The following is a 21,916-nucleotide window of genomic DNA, read 5'->3' on the forward strand; positions in this document are numbered from 1 at the left end:
TGATAATTGTGGCATTCGTTGCAGTCGATGCATTCGAATAAAGCATCAGAATTTAAACAGTGGGAACAGCCGACTGCATCTACCACGTTATTAGATTCAATCGTGTCTTATGGTTTGACATCTTTGTTTTATATGTCTGTTTCCATTTCAAATCCCTGGGAATAAATATTTGCTTCGCTTGATAAACTTTAGTTCCGTTTTTTGTTTGTCTCACCAAGCAAATGTGATGCCTTTGTCTCTGTACGTCCAGTTTCGCTTGCTCGATTAAATAAATAACGTTTCGTTTCGTAACCGTTTACAGTTAACCACGCCGCATAAGTCGCGACTAGTTTAGCATATTCAAATTTAATGGCAAAAGTTAAACCCATTTACTTCTAGAGCAACCTTGTGGAAATTTTTCAGAATTATTGGTTGGGGAAAATCTGGCCCCTTTTGCGATCTATTCCCCGGGGTTGGGCCTCGGAGAGCTGGGGCCCCAGAACTCTCCTACGCCGGCTACTCGCCCTGCGCGCGAACAGAGCGCTGGGAAAGGCTGATGGCCTTGCGCATATTTTACATGTAACAGCTAACGATAAGCAGATCATCGTGGGTAAGTTTCTGCCAGCCTCATTGGTGAAGATCTCCTTAGTACACTTTCGTCCAAAACTTATCAAGATAACAAATGGTTTGAAATGTTGCCCAATAACACATGATATTTGGTAAGAGGATAAAATACCGTGATTGTTCCAAGGCCATTTTTTTCTTCAAAGCCGACACTCGCCTGAGCCTGAGCATTACCATTGGCTAACTAAAGTTTAAATAATGCGTCGCTAACAGGAGGTGATTTCCTCGCGGTCGGAGGTCGTGCACACTGTAACCAATCACAGCGCAAAAGCCATCAGCCCTTCCCTGGGCGCTGGGCGACGAGCGAAGGCCAAACCATGCATGTGCCTCGAGAGCGCCCGAAACTCGTGCATAATGGTATCCCCTTTAGAATCTAGACCAGAGTGCTCCTCTAAAATTTGGAAGAAATTCCCATATTTCGTGTACAAAACTGAAAACAAATTCTTCAAGTCGTTAACTAGATGGTCGATAATCCGCTAGTTTGGGACGAGGCAACTAAGTGGTTTAAAGGTATGAATAGATCTATACAGTGTAGATCGCAGCAAACCGTTCATTCAAATTTATTTCTTGTGTCCTGAACTTATCATATCCAATGTAATCTGCTAAAGAGATTGTGCATGATTATTTTGGGTTCCAAACCTCACTTTCTGTAATGTTGCTGAAAACATTAAGATATAACCAGTCATAGATTTAAATTATTCTTAACAAACACTGGCACGAATTTGATTTCAACTTTCATTTTGTTGATTTTATTTTAACTCTCATGTTCCCAAAATGTAGTTTTATCACAGTTTCAATTCAAGATGGCCGACTCATGAATACGGTCTATAACCGACTTTGCTGCGAGTCGTTTATAGTAAAGAACACTTTTTAATTCTTTGAAATGGGAGTTTGTCCCCAGCATGGCCAGAAATCACATGATGTTAAACTGCATAAAGGCCCGCAATAACATTGGCGCAACTCTGTTTTTACAAGACATCATGTTTGCTTCAAAATTCGCTCAGGAAAACACAAAAAGTACGGACAATGCATCCTGAAAACGACAGGCCTGGGATGCCATAAATTTATATTACAGTTCCACACGCTTACATGGCTGGAATAAAACCTTTGGTGTAATACTGTAAATTTAGCACGAAGTATTGCACAATGACATTAAATAGCTTTATAATTCAGACCAGATGAAGGGTTATGCGTGTGGCCACCCAATTCGATGTAGAAATACGTCAATTTGACTTATTTCTATAAAATATAAACGAGATGAAAGTTGGGTAACAAATACTTTGAAAAAAATAATAAAGACTAAATTTTAAAAAGTATGACACTTGGGCCTGTAAAAAAAGTTCGGCCGGTGCTACCGCACAGATCTTTCAGAATTTAAGACTAATTCCAAATGTCTTCATCATTTTCTACTTCAGACGAAAACAATGTGTCATGTAACTATGATTTGCACAAATTATGTTGGACAGTCTACAACCTCCGCTTCCAAATTTCGAGCACACAGAAGCATTGCAGTGGTGAATAACTCCCCAGTAATTTATCTGTCTTTGCATCCCCCGCCCTTATTCCAAAGTTATGTAAAATTTACATTTAAATGTACTAGCACTGAAAAATACGTGTACTTCCAAACAAAAACAGAAAATAAAAACCATTTAAATCCAAACTGGTATTAAAACCCACAGTTCAACAAAGACAATGCAACATTCAAACTTATATTTAAAATACATATTTTAAAACATCCAATTTGTCAGTATTAAACAAATCCATTTGATGGAAGACTTAATTCAATCACAATATGAACTGTTACATGCACCAACATAGATTCATTTGAAACATTAATATACAACTTAACTATATCGCCTCGTATTTTGCGTATAGTGCACTTTCTGTGGAATTCAACTCACAATTGCAATTTTCAAAAAAAAAGCTAGTACATGTTTACAACATAATAATTGCAAAACAAGTTTCCTCACTCCAGTCTCTTGAATATAAACCCATTGGAGCACAATGGACGAGCTTAATCAGTTTTTCTTTTAGAAAGAAAATCTAATTTTCCCTACTAGTTTAACAATTAAATCTGCACACGTTCAAAATCCCACAGAAACATTCCAGTCAGCCGCAGCATGTAAGGGATCCGCTGTCCACTCGTGAGCAAGTTTTGATATAGACTCTAGCACTGGTAATTCCTTGTAGCCGATAAAATTACTTTGCATCAAGGAACGAGAAACAATAGATCGTTTTCTTCTACATTGTGTCCCAAGGGAGTATCCGTATAAGCTTTTTGAAAATAATTTTAAAAAACTAACTTGATTTTTTTAACTTCACCCCACAGGAATAGAAAAGTAGCCTACATTCCTGTCAACGGCTAAATTTGGTTTTGCAGGACCAAAAACACTTGAGCTAACAAAAACGTTCCGTATTTAAGTTACTCATCCCATTTATGACATACACATTAATTATTAAAACTGCTATGTTATTTACAAGTGTGATAGGTTTTGATTTTGGCAATCGGAAGAAAAGGCACTGCTTTATACAGGAACTTTGAAACGCACTTGTTATCAATCAAAGTAAAAAAATCGCTACACTCACTTTGATAACTGAACGATTACAAATAAAAACAGCCGTTGCACTCCATATCCTGTTCTTTTACAGAAAATATCAACTTCTAACCAGAGGCTAGCTTTGGTTACAGATGTATAGTACTTTCTTCTCAATGATGAAGGAAATGTACTTTGGAGTCATTTTACAAACGTTAAGCCAAGTTCACATTCCAACAAATATACTCTTTCAGTTGTCCTAGGGTACGACGGCTTTTAATATAATTTTCATTGTTTTTACATTTATTACAGGTTTTTCCAGTTAATTCCGCACTTCTTCCATTTAAAAATGCTTAAAGGTAATTTCAATTTCGTCAAAGAGGGCTCACTCACCCAAAATGTTGATTCCAATTTGGAAACAACACCACTAGATGTCACCTTTAGAACATTGAATTTCTTGACAAAACATTCGCATTCGTCCTACTTATCGTAATTTTCGTTTAATTTCAGGAATGGCGCCGAATAACAAAAGCAAGTTTGTGTTTTAAAAGTCATTCATTCAAATAAATAAGGCAAAACATTTCGCAATCATTACACAACTCAACATATCTGACATTCTCTTGTTAAGTAGAATAAAGGCAAAAGCTTTGTACACAGATTTATATCAATGACGAAAGTAGACGATTAAATCGGTGAAATGAATGACAAAAATCGAATTTGCTTTTCCAATTCAACGCCATTCCCGGAGTGAGAAAAAATGGCAAAGAAAAGGAGGAAATAAAACTTTCTTTGAAGTAATTTAAATTGAAAGAAGCGTGAAATTAGACGGGAAAACCTATGTTGATGACGCTGTTCACTTTCAGTACTGGTTGTCTCCTTTGACAGAGTGTTTATATTTTAGTACTGCTAAAAATAATTAGTGAAAGAGGGCGCTGTAACAGTGAGTACCATCCAAATTCAGTAAAATGGGAAAACATTATAGGCCTACACGAAAATGATGCACATGCATACAGAGAATTTTCTCTGCAAAATGAGTGAGAATTAAGTAATCTGTAATAACCAATTTGTCTCTCATAGGTCAACAGGAGGGAAGGAGTCTTGGCAAAATTGTAGCCCCTTTTCGTCTGATATCCAGTTGGATCTTCAAGAACAAGAACAACTGGTATTTATGCGGACGGAGATAAGCACATTTCCAAAACACTTGATACCTCAAAATATTCTGAGTGATTTTTTGCCAGTTCCTCGAAGTTCAGAAATACAACATAAGCATGTTGAAAAAAATCCTCGGACGTTTTCTCGCAGAAGTTTTCCATGAGTAAAACTGGTCAGAAGTCACACAGTCATCTCAGTTTCTTATGTACAGATTGATGATGCCGAGTTCATGCAGACGTCGCCACAGGGCATTTTCTGCGTTGTTGTCATGATTGGCAAAAAATACATGTTTCTGAAATTTCTTGTCGTAGTAGTGCTCAGAAAACTTGGAGTAGCTCCCACCAAAACCATATACATTGACCTTAAGATGTGAAAAACAACAAAATGTCATGAACAATGTTTTGATGGGTGATATAGCATCACTCACCGTGTTATTTATCCTTTAAATGTAGCACTAAAACGGCAAATATCCAGTGTCTGCAAAAGCACTTAGAATGGAGAAATACGAGGCATAAGCCTCTCCAACTGCTTTTGTTTTGTCGCAACTGCCGGTGTACGGTACTGTGCTGCTGGACAACCGCCAGGTTTTTTGGAGACCACCACAATAGCCCCGCAACACTGGTTCCGTGCCGTCGTTCTCGATCGACGAGTAAATTATAGTAACTTTAATAGGAATTGAATCCACTCACTTTCACGAGAAGAATCCGATACGTGTTATCACGTTTTCTTTGACACACTAAAAAAATGTAGACTCGGCAAACAAGCACGCACTTCGGCTGCTATCTTTTTTTCTAGAAGCTCCAAATGTACACACATAAGGTAGCCCACGCTTCAGCCTAAAATTCAGGTCAGTATACTCCTATACTGACCGCGTTATTCTCCGCAAGTCTCTTGCCACTGCACGTGAACGCGAGTGCATTCTCACACACCAGTTAGGTTCCACTTCATCTTCAACCAATTCTCCTTCATTTCGGAACAAGTCTCACAATTATTAAGACCAGCTAAAAGTAAGATTTTCCGTTTACGCATCTTAGAGATTAATGCATAATATTGTGCATTTTCTACCAAAACTTATAAAAAGTAGTCGTTTTAATGCATTTCGGCCGCAACGATGCCAGTAATAACATGTATTTTCATACCTCGCGTGTTTCCGAAATCAGCCCAGTTGGTTGTGGACAGAAAGTGCATCTTATTCGTCTCGAGTTGATTTTCATTTTATACTGGTTTCTGGGTGTCCTATCTACCTCCCAAATCCGAGATGTCGCAATGTTTGAAACTTTTTCCTTACCTATTTAAACTTTTGAAAGCAGGCATTTTCACAAACAAAAATAAACGGGAAATATTTTAAACATTTGCATACACTTAACAGCAATAGAAAGTTGCACAACCTTTGAATCAAAGAAACGTGCATGGCATGGACCCTTTCAATTTTTAGTTTCAATTATCGACCCAATCGGCTTCCTAGTATATCTCCACGCAGTTCGGTTTTTGTTTTGTTATTTTTTTTTGAATTCTTATAATCTACTTGCCGTTTCATTACCCTTTTTGCGGAAAGGCAGACACAATTAGGAGGGCACTATTTGGATATTTGCGTTTATTCCAAATTTACCTCTAATTGTGTCCGCCCTGCGTTAATTACATGGTTCTGTTCTTCAATAAGCCATAACCGTCTGCCCTGTCATATTCGTAACGAAGAATATACCTGTATGTGGGAAATTTGTGCTCGGTCAGAAACCCTCTGGCAGGGGAGTATTGAAACTGATAGTAAGTTAATCCTACCTCATCACACGTGTGTAGAGCAAGCAGTAACATAATAGCGCCAGTGGTCGGTCTATGGACTAACTTGTGCTGTGCTGTAGAGTTCACCCAACTACAAATTTAAAAGGTTCATTCACATTAACGATGTGTCTTGCACGGAAGTCTTTTTCACAGTTCTTTTAAAAATTGGATACCGATCACGATACGTGTATGTGGCAAGGGAGAACCCCCTATGTGATACATATGTTATATACCCTCGGCCACTGCACCTACTACATCCCCCCTTCAATCTACAAAAAAAAACAAAAAGACACAAACAAGGGTCCCCCTCGGCCCCATATTGTGCATCACAGGACAAAAAATTGCACACACCATTATAGTACCATAGATAAAATTTATAATACATTGGTCGTCAGCATAAGCACTTCTTAAAAAAGCACTGAGAATTTGTTGTCAGTAGAATATGTATACACTCCATTTTGTTCAACGATAAGGGCGTTTATTTCATTATTACTTCAAGCATTTAGGAGTGTGTAACTTAAGGCGTGCCCTCAGAAAATGTATCGCTATTCTATAGGAAAGATAATGAAGGTCTGACGCTTGTGCATAAAAAATGCCAGCGACAGAACATGTGTATGTCTGAAATTCTGCATGTGTCGAAAATGCTGTAACAGTTCTCTAGTTATAGGCCACCAAATAACAGTTCAACAAAAACAATGGGAGAACGAATTTAAAATTCACATTCAGAGGTATTCACTCCTTAATACCACGCCCTCTGGAAAATTATAAACACTGAGAATTAATCATCAAAATCGGTGACCTCTCTGGAAAATCCCATTACCAGACAAGATACCATATTATTGCAATATGCTGCATACAATGCAGTGTTTTTCCTATTTAACATTTCGATCATTTAATTTTGAAGATATAAATGAATAAAGATACGTGGTTTGATTAGAAATATAACATTATTATCAGTGACATTAGAATATCACTGATGAATGCTTTGGAAATGTGGCGGGGAACAGATTTAGGGGGAAATATTTCCAAACACCATATTCTATGTGCCCCAGAAAATATAAATCGACAGCCGTATATCAAACGTACAAAAATTGAAAGAGCAACATTCCTTTGAAGATAAGGACAATGGATTGTTTTTCGTTTAAAAAGTGAAACAACTGGGTCATAGACCCTATTCCATTGTTCTCCATTAAGTGAACTTGTGAGTATACAAGTAAACAGTGACAGTCAGATAAATCTGTGATAGACCAACAATTAGCTTCAACTCATTGATAGACTAAGCAAAATTAAAATCCTTAACGTACCTCCATTTAAGATATCTCTGAAAGTCTGGATGTACAAGTTTAACGTCTTCTGCATGCAATTTCTTCACGAAATTGGGTGGCGGTCTAAAATACAGATTTTAAAATAAATTGTAAAAAGGCACTGGGAGTAAAAGGCATAGAAGCCTGAATAAATTAGCGTACTATTATGAATCTTTAGATTACAAAATTGCCTTTTCTCTATCACACAACATCGAGTCTATTACAACACACAAGGTAAGGGTAAATTCATTGAATGGGGATGGTCTTTCTCAGAGGTGTTCACAAAGGACTATTCATTATATATAACGAGTTTGCCCTTACCCAACGTATATTAATAAGCACTGCATGCTCAGTGCTTGTCCGAAGAGCTTGCAAAAAACCTCACAAGCTTACTCGGGTGGGACTCGAACCCACCCGAGTAAACTCGGACAAGCACTGAGCATGCAGTGCTTATTAATATACGTTGGGTAAGGGCAAACCCGTTATATATAATTAACATCTCCCCAACGCAAAAATACATCTTGGAAAGGACTATTCGTGAAAACTACATTTGAAAACTGAGATGCATAACTGGAAACATGCAGTGTTCTTCAACTGGGCGACTTCGAACATCTTTTATCTTATAAAGAAGTTGCATATTTTGTTACCTTCTGTATTTGTCAGCACTATGAGGAGGAGGTCTGTCATTCAATACAGCATTCAGATAACTGTAGGTCCAATCATTGTCAGCAAAAAACACATACCGAATTCCCTAAAACAAAGGAATTAGAATTGAAAATGGTCATGAATTTCAATAGCACAGTTCGCGCAAATATCGACAAATCTGAACAAAGTAAGATAAAGACTAAAAACGAGATTTCTCGGGAAAAACACTGTGTGGCCTGTTTCAGGGTAATTACGTGAAGTTTTGTGACTGTCAAATGAACGATTCATATTGTTAACTCTAAAACTGTATAACTATTAATCTTATTCGTATAAACATGACAATTTAGGCCGCTTAAACAAGTTTTGAGAATATTTTACCACGAACAATACATATGAAAAGGTTTACAGCGTTAACGTTTTTACGCATCTGAATAAGCACATTACAATTTAAGTCAGATTTTTCAAATGACTTCACAATCGCACGTCTCTCAACACAGAGAAATCTCCTCAGTCGCTGTACCTTTCCATAGGGTGGTTCTCTGAAGCCCAATCGAGCGCCACCTCGTAGAGAGTTTGAGAGAGTTACCATGGTAAAGCAATAAAATGACGTTTTCGTTCCAAGGTCACGTTCATAGCCTTTAGTTAGCGCGACATTCACCCTGAGAAAAAAAGGTGGTCCAAATGGAAAGCAAATCAGAGTTTCCATAAAACTATTAGCAGATAAAATTGTAAACACACATGGAATGAATGGTACAAAATATGCATGTAGGCCTATCTTGCATCTTGAAATGAAAAATACAATTTAGTATCAGTGCAGGTGCAAAAATATCGGAATACCCTGAAATATCATACCCTTGAGATGACTAGATTTAATGACAGATTTCTGTTAGGACATGGATTTGTTGAAAAGGAAAACTATCAAGCTCTACTACTCAATGGATCTGAATATACAGCGTTAATATGCAAACACTATTTCCAGATGCCATTTTGGCACAAGTCCCAACTCACAAAGCCAGTAACTTCAATGTATTAAATAGTTTCGTTGCTCTTCTGTGTAAAAAGTGACGCTTACATTAATTTCTTAACCACGTCAAACCAACTACATCAGACACATAAACATAAACAGGTTATGATTTTAAACTGTTACGATGGACTAGTAAAGTATTCTCATTTTTCTCACGGTCTCTTCTCATGCAACCTTTGCGCGTTTCCTTCAGGACCCAATGATAACTGTATTAACATATGTAGTCCGCACATACATGTACAAGTCATAATATAAACAGAGTCTGCAATACTGTTTCATGTGTTGAACGCAATGACCTTTACCACGTTTGTCAACTATCTAAAAGTCATGACTTTCAAAATTAATTTTGAATTTTGTACTTCATAGCTGATAAATTTACACACTGCAAAAACTTTGGTGTTGATATCAACAATTTTGGGTGTTATCAGATGAGCACATCATGGGTTGTTACTTTAACACCGCTGGCGTTATTTTGCAAACCTGTAAGTGCTACAATGCACAAGAGGGTGTTTACAGTAGCACCAAATAACACCAAAATTTTAACACCAGTGAAAAGTGTTGGTGTAGTCTTCTGATAACACCGGGGTGTTAAATTTGACACCCCAGGTTTTACAGCTTTTGTCTTTCTTTCATTTGGTTTTACACGGCAGGAAAGACTAAACCAATTATAATTTAGCATTATCGTTTTACTTGCTTCCCACTTTGTTCAAAATAGAAAAATAATTCTTCTATCTGTTTGAATAAAGTCATTTTGACAATGCTTCTACTGAAGAAAAACAAATCTGCGTCTCCTGACAAGTCGACAAATCACCTAGGTAGTATTAATCCACCAGACTGCGTATATCAAAATCATTTACTTTAAATACAATCCTTGTCTGTAACACGAGTAAACCTCTTGAATTCCTGAGTCAGTGGCTGCCAGCAAAAGGTTACGAAGTTCCGACAGTTTTACTACACGTTCATGTAAGTATTTGTCCGAAAGTACTTTAATGTGACTTGAATATACTACAGCCAATAGTATCTGTTATGTTGTTTTACATGTATAGAACCGTGGTTCTCATTTCCAGACAAACATCTTCCTGAAACTGTTTACCAATATTTTTGTTGGGAGAAGTCAAATGGGTTTTATCGTCATTGTTTTTCAGATTCCATCCATGTTCAATGGCTTCACCGTGTACTATACTACCCTCCCACTGTTCACCAACAGAGCTACGTTATGCTTCTCAGCCCAATGTACATGCACATCTAGCTGTACTATGGGTATTAAACGCAATAGTCTGATTCCGGTGGCTATATGTCTGAACCCTGAGGTCATGCTCGGGTTGGTGGAATTCATAGAAAAGAAATGAGAGCACTTTACAAGTAGAATACCAGCCAAGACGAATTGTCAACCAGTATACTCCTTCACTGTGTAACCCTTCGGTAGCTTTGATGTAATTGTACATGGCTAACACATGATGGCTGGATCTGCCCTATAATTATGAGAACGTACATATTTTTGAGACGGGGGGTATTGACAGTACTTGAGAATACAAACGAGACGTGCTGAGGTCTTTCCATTAGTTTTTGTCAGTGCTGTTTAGAGATAAACAAAGTATCGATGTGCTTTAACTGAGCTTAAGAAAAAACATTTTGTTAAAATCGCTGACCTCTAGCATCGAAAGTGAAATTAAGTAGCAAACAGTCAGAGGCCGAAAAGTCAAGGAAAAAAAGACAAATGGGAAATGAATCTTGACCAGTTGTACAAATGTGGCACCTGTATTAAACTTGTGGATGAAAAAGATAAGAATTTCATTCGAAATATCATTAACTTTTATTTTGATTTTGATGAAATACCCGACTACAACAAACTATTTATGTATGTTTCCGTGACCAATATAGGACACTAGGGGGAAGTTCTTCTCTTTTTCCTGGCTGTTCATTTTAATTGTTTTCGTTTACTTTTTGCTTCAAACTTATCATATAACAATCAACATCGTGAATGCCGGGAGTCCGAGAGTGGTAGATCCACCAATTTTGTTGCCAAACAACAAATATTACATCGGAAATATGAATTTTTATCATTTTCCCTCATTATATTTATCAAGATGAAATTTAAAGCTTTTCATGGTGGAGGTAGCAAGTAAACTAGATAGGTTTGCGGTACAACCATGGATATATCTCTGGTGGATATACCCGTGGTGAAAACCTATCTAGTTTACTTCTAATTATAAAGCCATTAGAAATCAAGCTTTGCATGAAGTGAGACGACGGTCTGTGAGACAAGGTCAAACAAATTAAACACACTGCAATGAGGAAAGCAATGGTTGACTGAGTAAACTAATTGCACTACCTGAAGACGTAGTCATGTGCATCAATCTCTTTTCCTTTATTTGATCCGTTCATCATACCGCCATTGCCGATGACAGCACATCGTGCACATCCTATGTCCTTGGGGATAAAGCCATCGACAAAGCGATCGTCAAACATGTACCTGTTGTTGGGCATGTTGAGAGCTTTTAATGCCTCTGAGATTTCTGTAAAACAAATTTACAGGCCAAAAGATTAATACTGGGTTATTTATGCACCCTCTTTGGATCTGATTAACAAGGACAACATACACCTAAAATATTGGAACAGTGTTTGCCGGTTCTATCCCGATTCTTGTAATACAGAATCTCTTCTTTCAAGAGTCACTACACAGTTTGGAGTTCACTCTTAATTTTGACTAGAATCAAGGATGAGATTGAAGAAAAATGAAATGCCTGCTTAAAGACACCCACAAAATAACAATTTCTTGCGTTGTGTGTCAACTTTTATCACCAAAAACACCTTAATTTAGATCTCAGCACTTTCCCAATTGTTTAAAAAATCTTAAATTAGGGGAAAAAATGGCAATCCCACACTTGTAAAATTCATTCAACTACGTAAATTTCTTCCAATGACGCGAGAGTAAATATTCGCAGACAAAAATAAGAGGTGTTTCGCTTGCACTTGACAACATAAATAAACTATCATAATTCCTTTCTTTTCGCAGCCTCCGTAGTTACTTTGTGCAAACTCAACATTTAACGAACAGTTTGTTTTTCAGTCTCCTCGTTGTTTAGGGAAGTCAGTCAGAGGTGAATGTAATACCATAGAGGATCATGCATGCAGCGTGAGATATTACAAGAGAAGCAGTTATCCCAAAGCAGTTATCGGGGGGTTGTAAGTGTGCCAGTCAGTCATAAAATGCAGACGGGTTATATGGCTTCTAGTGTTTATATCTTTTGTTATTGCATTGTCTCAAACAATCGTTACGAGAAGACTCACACGAAAGAAGAAAAGGCCCCACCTTTTTCATCCATGTCTTCCCAGCCGTTGATTCCTTTAAACTTCGACAACCTCTGGTACTCGTTATGGCTAAAATGTTCGTCGAACAGGAGTATTGGTACTTCAGGCAAAAACTTTTGGTTAGACAATGTCTCTTGCAGCATTTTCTTTCGTACTGTCGTTGGACATCTCTATATTTAATTAAAGAAAAAAGTATCCAAGAATGATTTGTGCATTGTTTGTGCAGAATATTTATTTTGAAAACATTCTTGAAATATGTGCAGTTAATTTTAATAATCTAGAAGACAACCACAATCTTGACCAACTTCTTCCTCAGCAACGGATAAAGACAGTGTTTGTCAGTAGATTTACATATGCCAAAATACTTTAGTTACATTAAAAAAAAACCTCAAGCGTGTTGACATTTTCCAATCATTTTGCTTTCTCTACAATAAATATTCGACCCAACAGGAGAGCGCTGTCGGGACTAATAAATGTTAGACATTAAAAGAAATTCCGAATAAAACACGACCCTCGCATTAATACTTGACTGAATATTTCTTGATGCACAACGGATCGTTTCTTGTAAATTGGCCATAGAATTAACGATGCATTAGCACGTCTGGCAAGTCTTCAATTCACGACTTGAATGATCAATCAAATGCTAATAACAGGTATGGCTCGCTTAACAGAATGTTAAACGAATCATGAAGATTTCAATCTGCAACCGAGACCAATGTTCACTTTTTAACTACAGCCCAATCTACTCGAGTTGCTTAAGACTTTTCTAATGTTGCCTACTTTTCGTACAGGCGTTAAAAGTGTATCCAGGCTCCTGTCAGGTTTTACCTCAAAATGGATTTGCCTAATTACTTTTAGACATTACCGCACTTTCATTTGGCATTTAGTACAAGCAGTAGCAGCAACAGTTCGTGTGGTAATTACATACAAAACTGCAAGCAAGGAAACAAGATTCAACTGAAATGATAATCCTTATTTAGTATTGTTTCTCGTTGTACCTTCAAGATGAACTCTGGTAAGATAGAGGGAAACCTCGTTACTCTTCATTTTTGTACATATTAGGTACTGTTAATCAGCAAAGTGTTCGATATTCGTGTCCATCGTGTTCTTACACTTTCCTGTAAGACTAGTTCTTAAGTGTGTAAAAATTCAAGATCCTGAATTCATTGAAATCACAATACTCGTCTTTATTGTAATGTAAAATGAGAAAAAAAAACAGTAAAGCATCTTACGAATTTCCTGCCTACCGATTTTAAAGCAATAACACTTGCGCTTGCTTCACATGAAAGAATGACACAGTCGAATCGGAGCCCAGTAATTCGGAAGCAGTACAACAGTTATACATGCGAACACCAATAGTCATTATGCACGACTTCTCCATCCTCTATGACTAAAAATGCTGTGTCTTTTTTTTTCTTTCTTTTTCTGATTTCAGGGGTGAGATTTTAGTAAAACAGAATATCCACAAAATGATCACCAGAGGTTTTAAGAGCCCAACAGCAGTGTGGGTCTATGGTATACATTTGGGTTTGCCTGTGTTTGCCACCCCTAAATATAACTTCCTTGTGTTGTACGTCACTTTTTATCTGCAAAAAAATTGAAAGTAAACTGAGGACTTCCAAGGTGTCAATTAAAAGAGCTCGTTTCAAAAATCCTGAGATCAGGAAAATCCTGATGAAAAACCATAAAATCCTGACAAATCTCACCCTTGTGTTTTTCTTTCTCTGGGTGAGAAAAGTTCATGTGTATCACAAAAGAAAGGGGGGAAACGTAAATAAAAGTAACTATAGTGTTTACTTACCAAATAATTTAAAAACTGACTGTCTCGAACAAACTCCTTTTCATCCAAATACCAATGTGTGCTTTTATGTCTTGCTCTTTGTAGTATATTATTATATAACGCTTCTCCGTAAGAGCTGTTAGGTTTACTTCTTGAAAACCTTTCAATGCGTGAAAGCGTTCTATTTTCATTCAAGGCAGATTCTTCATTACTTCTAGATGAAAAGTCTAAAGCACTGTGTAGAAATCTCTGCAAAATGTTGGTTCTCTGAGTATTCACGCTGAAAGAAAAAACGACAGGTAATTTATATAATTCACTGGCATCGTAAAGCAGTGAATAACTATGTTTTTGGCTGGTCTCAAATGTTTGGGGTCAGCGTCCATTCCCTTGAGCCGGTCTTAAAGGAACGTCAAATACCGGTAAAACACGTATCTATTCCCATTCATAAATACCTCTTGAGTCAGACTACAACATGTTTGAACATCACAAATTTCAAGCGATTTTTTTACCATTTTCTCAAACATTCCTCTAGCCGTGTTACGCTATGTTCGTCTCGCGAGCAGTCGCACTGTGGAGACTGACGCGCGCAAGGCGCGTCCTGTGTGAGGTGGCGCACAACCAGTGGGTGTTTTATGTATCAATTGTTTGAGACCGGCCAAGTAACGGGCCCTCCAACAATAAGAATGGCTTAACTGTCTTTGGTATTAATTAACCCTAACCCCATAGGGTTTCTTGAAATCAGAGTACATGTATTTGGGACTGTTGGGGCTACTTAAAGTTACAGCAGCTAACAATACGCATTCCACAACCATATTGAGACAGTCAGAATTTGAAACATCTCCTTTGGCATTTTCCATAGCAACTTATTGTACTAATAAATTCATGATATACATCTATCGCACAGTATGTTTAAAATATAGCAACATTTTTGAAAAAGAAAACTTACCTTTTATTTGGTTGTTCATGGTATAGTGCTGGCACAGTTAAAGAAGACGAATGAACTACGTAGATACGTACTGCCAGGGAGCATACAGTTACCACAAACAAACCCAAGATGCCCTTTCCGACCCTTAAAGAGAAAGAGAGATCTGGGCTAGTAATGCACGTTTACGTTTAATTTAATTGATATTATATGCAAATTCCATGTGAATGTACAAACCCTTTACACTTGAGTCGCTTAAATTTGTCCACTGCCATGAGATGAACGGTTCCGTGTGAATAGAGTAATGACGTGCACGCCAAGAGCAAGTTCACTTCATGTGTAACACGGCACGGTACAGCAATAATTTATCACATTGCAAAAGATGGATTCAAATCAATCACGAAATTATAAAAAAGCAAACCCGAGTGCAAAAATCCATTTACATCAAACCGGGAAGAAACGGAAAGAACAAAAAATCGCAGTTCGCAAATACATTTGAGGATTTGCTTTGTGTAAACTCTCCCTATTTGCGTATAGAGACATCACTAACATCTACTTTACACACAAAAGGTTGCCACTACCGATACCTGCCGCGATATACAACCACATCCAACTCATACATTAAGGAAATACATACAAACACTTGATCACCAAGAATAAATGAAATTTGACTTTTAATAAACACAATAATTATTTGCTACTTTGAACAAATGGAAAACGATTGTAATAAAGCCCAGAGTTGGTCTTGGTCAGACGACATATGGATGGAATCCCATTTACTAAAACAGCAGGTCACCATGGTCTTAAAGTAAATATTGGACCTTTTGCTGGTATCAAGCAGGGAACGTATTCTTGTCAGCACAGCAACCAATTACGTTCATTAAATCTCTGTTGCTCTATCCACGCTCGGCTGCAACATAAAGAGCCTCTACATGTCGAATTGTATCTCGAAATCCGTGTGCAAGGGTAAGAGGCAATCTGATGAAACAGCATGTTAGCGTTGAGCCCACGGATACTTCACTAGACCTTTGGCCCATTCCATGTAGGAAGTCAATCCTCGAGATCTGGGTAGGGATAATACCAGACCACGAAATTTACTTCTGTGTATGACGCCAGTGCGGCATGTTCCCAAAATGCACGCATGGGAAGTAGATGACTGAAATAAGATGTTAATATTGGAAACGGAAAAGCTAGCTTTGACCCACATTTATGCACTTCACCACTTCCTTTCCATTTCCATTGGTTTATTGTCTGACATCTTTCTATGTTGCAAGTTGATTGAAGAAAGTAAATCAAGTTACCATTCAATAAGTATTACTTATGGCATTTTTTCGAATAACCGTTTAAAATAAACACTGCAATACCGACTATACAATTTTCAGCGTATGATTGGAGTACTGAATACATATACGTCTCATAAGGGCTACTATGGCAAATAAATACATAAACTGAGCCCATTAGGTTGGAACTGAACGATGGATACAAGGGATGGAAGATCGGTACACAAAATGTTGAAGTATATAAGAGAAATTGAGAGAATAAGGTTACACGTACTCAGAGAAAGTCTCCAAGACAAAAAAAGATGAATTCGATGTTAACGCACGTAAGAAAAGTACTGAGTTTTACAATCAATGAATCAAACAAATTTTAACTTCGCGATGAAGAAGTCAGAGTTGTTTGAAGTACACTGACTAAGAGTACAAAGATTTTCAATATAAGTCGTAAGTGAAGTTTAAGGCTTTCTCCTGTGGCTTGAATAAAAGCCCCATCTGCCTGAATACTTGCACAGTTGACAGATCTAGTTGGACAGGGATCGCTAAAGGAAACCCAGACACAGCTTGTAGCACCGTAAGCATGAATTATTAGTGAGACGCACGCGAAATGTCAGCAGGCAAACCCCATCACAGGCGAGGAATCTATCGCGATCACGATGGTTCCGAAGAATGCACGAGTGCACAAACGCACTGTCACACGTTTGAGCGCGGCAGGTTTGACAAAAGCACAACCCATTTATTTTAGGCTGGTTTACGGAACAAAGTTTCTCTCCACGGTCAGCTCATTTTGAACCAACACATCGTCTCAACACATCCACTTGGCATTCAAATGATGTGTCTCTTAAAAAATTGCATTCACACGTTGGGTGTGTCTGGTTCAGCGGGAGTCTTCGTCAATATAGCAGGATAACTCGATGAGGCACACCGTGTTAAGAACCTTAATGATTGTTTCAAATATTTTGACAGCCATGTCGCATTAAACGCATAAAGACTATTATTTTCCTTGTAACCGACACTTAGATCAAGTGGAAACAGATTTTTGCAAATAAAAGTTTAGCCATTAACAGAAGAAGACACGTCATAAAACTACACACAGTTACACAGTTATGTATTTTATACATAGCCTGAAACCTGGAAATAAACCTGCAGATGGTATCACTTTCCCAATACTGTACACTTGCTCCGGCTGGAAAACAAGTACACAATGCAGATTATAAGCAAGCAGATGACATGCTCATGGTATGCGTCGGGTATACATTGTATCTTTGATCGATCTGTTTTAATATACATGTAGTTACCTAAAAATTAGGTTGACCAATTATTCGCTCCTGAAATCATGTACCTTCTACAGCGATGCCTAATGGGGCATCCGAATTGCAGTTCAATACTTTGCGGAATAATATGCTAATATGAGATAATTTTTCAAGCCAGGACACTTTCCTGCGTAAATATTTTGTTCCACGCGAGGGTTTTCATGTGTGGGGATATAATTTGGGTTTGGGTCGGCTTGTAAAACTTAAAGATATCACAACTGGAATTTGTTCATTACTATTCGAAATGACTAATGCTTTGAAGGCTACCACTGTAGTGTAAAGTCTACTAGAAAAGCCACACACATATTAATAACACATTTAACGTAAATTCGGGACACAAAATTCAGTGCATGTATATTTGCTTTCACTACAACTTGCTTGAAGGCACACAGGCAAACAAGTGCAACATTGGGTGAGCATGCATGGATTCACACATGCAGCTTCAATGTTATAAAACGTGCAAGAAATAAATGTCACAAAAATAAACAGTGGTGACAAAGACCATCACCAGCTCTGGAAAATCAATATAAAATGCATTTACCATCCGTGCTTATCGTATGTTTACACAGTGGTACCGGTGCAATGCAAATTTGCTTGTAACTTGCTTGTGACACAAGTCGAACGAAAGCAACGGGGCTATTTGACCTATGTTAAATTCAACAAGTACATTCTTCGTTTATAAAAGGGCTTGTAGCTGCTGGATTATAAAAGGGATTGTAGCTGCAGGATAACAATCGCAAGAGTGACGTTATAATGGTGAACATACCATGATTATAGCATTGATGAGGAATTCAGAACCTTTCATTGATTACTTGGAATGAATTTGCGGCTGTAATCTTCCCCCCCCCCCAAAAAAAAACCTACAACTGTATACAAGTTTAAAAGACTCCCCTTGGAGTTTGGACAATTTCCTTGGTTACTGTATTCCATTTTACTCGGCGTAAAAAATGTTTTTTCCCAAATCCGGTCTATATGGCTGCTCGTACAGATTCTTATACCACGTCCTTGTAGTTTTGTGTATGCAGAATGAAAATTTTTTTCAACTTCAACATGATCAAAAATTTAAAGAGGTTTATCAATTCGAATCAATCGCATAGCCGACTATATACATGTAATCGAGGGTGAGTAGGCCCAGTACAAACAGCCTGTTCCTCCAAGACCTGAATGAATTTAGTAGCTCTGTAAGTTGCATGGATTCAGTGATACTCATATTTGTATTCAGAGATAATGACAGAACTAAACTGAACTTGAGATGAGGTCTTTCCGTGGCATTATAAACATGTCGAAATCCACACATGCAAAAGACCACTTGACCACGGAATTTCATTAACAAATATAAAAAACTCATTTATTTCTGTACTGAAACATGTTTAAAATCACATAAAACGCCACTTCTCCATCCTCCATTTGACAAAATATCTTACGTTTATCAACTATGATCCACATGACACCTCATTTCTTGGGATTAAATTTAAAGTTGGACTCTTGGTAATTAATCAAGTGCTGGCTGGCAATTCTGCGAAAGAGAAGAACGGTTTTCTCTTGTCACAATGTGTCACCCATAAATATTACGGAAGACCATCCGAGATATTAATATTTATTTGTTTTTCAAAGAGGAATGTTGAAACCTTCGTGAAAATATGAAAAGATGGCACATGTGTACACTATTGAGGTACAACAGTAGTTTATGAATAAAATACAACTCAAAACAACACCGGTCCTAGCACATTTCCCTAATGAAAAATTCTTATAGTTAGAGCATTGAGAAGCAGATCCACATTGCCAGCTCAATTTTTTGGTACGACCTATCATAGGAAAGCTTCGATACGGTCCAAACAAATTGGACTATGATAAACCTGAAGAGGACTCATGAGGTTACCATGGGGGCAGAGTCAGTACAAGTTTCTTAATATAATTTGATGTACTGTACATGTAGTGCAAGAGGAAAATTAACATCGTGTGAACGAAACATGTACATGACTATAGGACGTTGTTCTCAAACACGTCAGAGAGGATGACAGATATTTCTATCGCTGACGAAAATATTTTGCATTTTATGACAATATCCACAAACGGAAATGCTGGTTGGTGTCGACCATGCATGGAAGAAGGAAATTTCCCAACGCCAACGGGTTAGTGCTTGCTGCACATGATGTACACGTACATCTACAGTACATGTACATGCATACATGTACATACCGCTTACGCGTACCGCGCCCATACATGAACACGTACATGTACGATACGTCATACATAATCATCGGGATCATTTAGCCACATGCGAAAACACTGACACAAACAATTCTGGCAAGCAAATAATCATTCAGATAATATCACACAAGTATGATAAAATGAAAGTAAATAACATGAACCACATAAATGTGTACGATTGAAAAAAATGATGTTTCATTTCCTCCGTCACGCATGTACAACTGAACAGTATTATGTGCATTAATTCTGCGTATCGTGAAATTCTCAATACGGTTGATCGTTCTCAAGATTCCGGTTTGGTTTCGCTGGGAAATTTGCTTGCATCCAATTAGTGGTACATAAATGAAACCTCAGCTCTGTGGAAAGGTGCACTCATATTTTAATATCGGACGCAATAATACAGTCGTGTGTCTATTGGCTACGCCCAACCAATTTTTTTAAATGCCAAAATGAATAATTCGATTTGTCGCATAGTGAAGTCACCTAACACTATGATCTTTATCACTCAGTCTCTTTGTCAGTATTATTCGGTAGTCAATGACCAATGGAATGGTCGATACGCCTACACGCTACAAGCATTGAAATTACATAACAGGGATAATTATGCCTTCGTGTCAACTGCTGTACGGTTGCCGTGAGAATCATTAGAAAGTGGCTTGGGTCTTTGTATGGGCATGATATGAAGTAACTTGAAGACATCAAAACCCTCAAACAGAATAATTTAATGAGGAAATTAATACGAAATAGCCCGACAGCAATTTTTGCAAATACCGTACACACTGAGGTACGTATTTAAGCCGGCGCCAAGGTTTTTCTTACGGTTGCTGCTCTCGCATTTTTGACATTTGTTTGGCACGTAATCAGTATCATACCCAAACGCTTGACCATTAATCAGGCTGTGAGTGGCATGTACATGGCTGACAATTTTGGTTGTCCATAATCGTATATAAAGTGACAAGCGTCATTATATACACGTACATATGTTCATGTTTCCTTGTTCTCTCCTCTTTCTTGGCCTTGTTCATGGCACGTTAATGAATTAGGATCAAATCCAACCATAGTCCAACGTGCAAACTTACCGTGTCGTAGGGATTGCCATGGTGAGCAATTATTCCTCCCCACGATGGCAACACAATAATGGCTCTGCCACCGAAGTGAGCAGAAGCACATAGATGGCTGTTGTTAATAGCTACGTGCAGCGATCAAAAACCCCAGTGCAACCTGCCATCTCTGTTGCTGTATGGTTGCTCTTGCTGGCCGCTTCCTTCCGTCTATTGATGTCGCATATGTCGCAGTTGGCCTACTGTGTGCGTGGCATGCACAGTACTTGGATTTTACAACCCAAGCCACAACAATATGTGGGCCCTCACGTGTGCATGCAGACGTCTTGATATTTCCACTAGTATAAAGAGTTCCACCTCATTCGTGATTCAGACATAATGCATGACTGAGGATATGGCTAACCCTCGTCTTTTTGGCCTCCGTCCTTCACTCCGAGATGCCTCGTGGTACACAGTGTACATGTGCATGGCCCGCAAGTACTATTAGCAAGCTTTTGACTTCATTGTACAAGTAATAACGCGCGTGTTGGTGTTTTCATTGTTGACATTGTTCCATCGACGCTGTTGTGTCACACAGCTCCCTATTATCGATTATCAATATTGTGTCATCTGGTTGGTCATTTGTGAACTGTGTACCATCCAGCATACATGCCTAGCCGTAATTAGGCAAAGATGATACTAATAATACACCATGGACTTTATCTCTGTTAAGTCAAGTCCAATTTGGGGTTTCCTAAGCTGTGCTCTCGGCCGAAATCTTTTGTAATACCTTTGTGGTTTGGCTGACTATTGAACATTGTCATATGGAGGAAGAATAAGACTGCTTTGTGCATCCTTGCACTAAAAGAAAAACCGTCTTATTTTTGCTTATAAACATTAAGTGTTAAAACGATGTTCAGCCATGGCCCAGCGCAATCTTGACTCTTGCATAGGCTACTGTACTCCTCGGGATAATCAACTCAGGAAAAAGTATACAATAAATTTGCGCAAGATTCAAGATAA

At 37.9% G+C, this 21,916-nt stretch overlaps 1 protein-coding gene across 2 annotated transcripts; it reads right to left on the bottom strand.

Annotated features, from left to right (window-relative positions):
* Positions 1-1,324: 1,324 nt before the first annotated feature.
* On the bottom strand, positions 1,325-21,486 carry LOC110984713 (alpha-N-acetylgalactosaminide alpha-2,6-sialyltransferase 2-like). Of its 2 annotated transcripts, XR_015425220.1 has the most exons (11): positions 20,933-21,486; positions 15,080-15,202; positions 14,155-14,413; positions 12,355-12,523; positions 11,374-11,557; positions 8,538-8,676; positions 8,020-8,123; positions 7,373-7,456; positions 6,069-6,159; positions 5,429-5,586; positions 4,512-4,650 (listed from the first exon to the last, which is right to left on the bottom strand). XR_015425220.1 is itself a non-coding variant. In XM_022245147.2 (10 exons), exons 1-10 carry the CDS (start codon positions 20,950-20,952, stop codon positions 4,483-4,485), a joined length of 1,341 nt encoding a protein of 446 aa, XP_022100839.2. In that variant the 5' UTR covers positions 20,953-21,486; the 3' UTR covers positions 1,325-4,482. The 2 variants fall into 2 exon arrangements, 1 of the variants encoding a protein (XP_022100839.2); XM_022245147.2 differs by lacking the exon at positions 5,429-5,586 and having other exon boundaries at positions 1,325-4,650.
* Positions 21,487-21,916: the final 430 nt, after the last annotated feature.

This window comes from Acanthaster planci, linkage group LG05, assembly GCF_054643075.1.
Source record: "Acanthaster planci isolate LZ-2023a linkage group LG05, COTS_SCS, whole genome shotgun sequence".
Taxonomy (NCBI): Eukaryota; Metazoa; Echinodermata; class Asteroidea; order Valvatida; family Acanthasteridae; genus Acanthaster; species Acanthaster planci.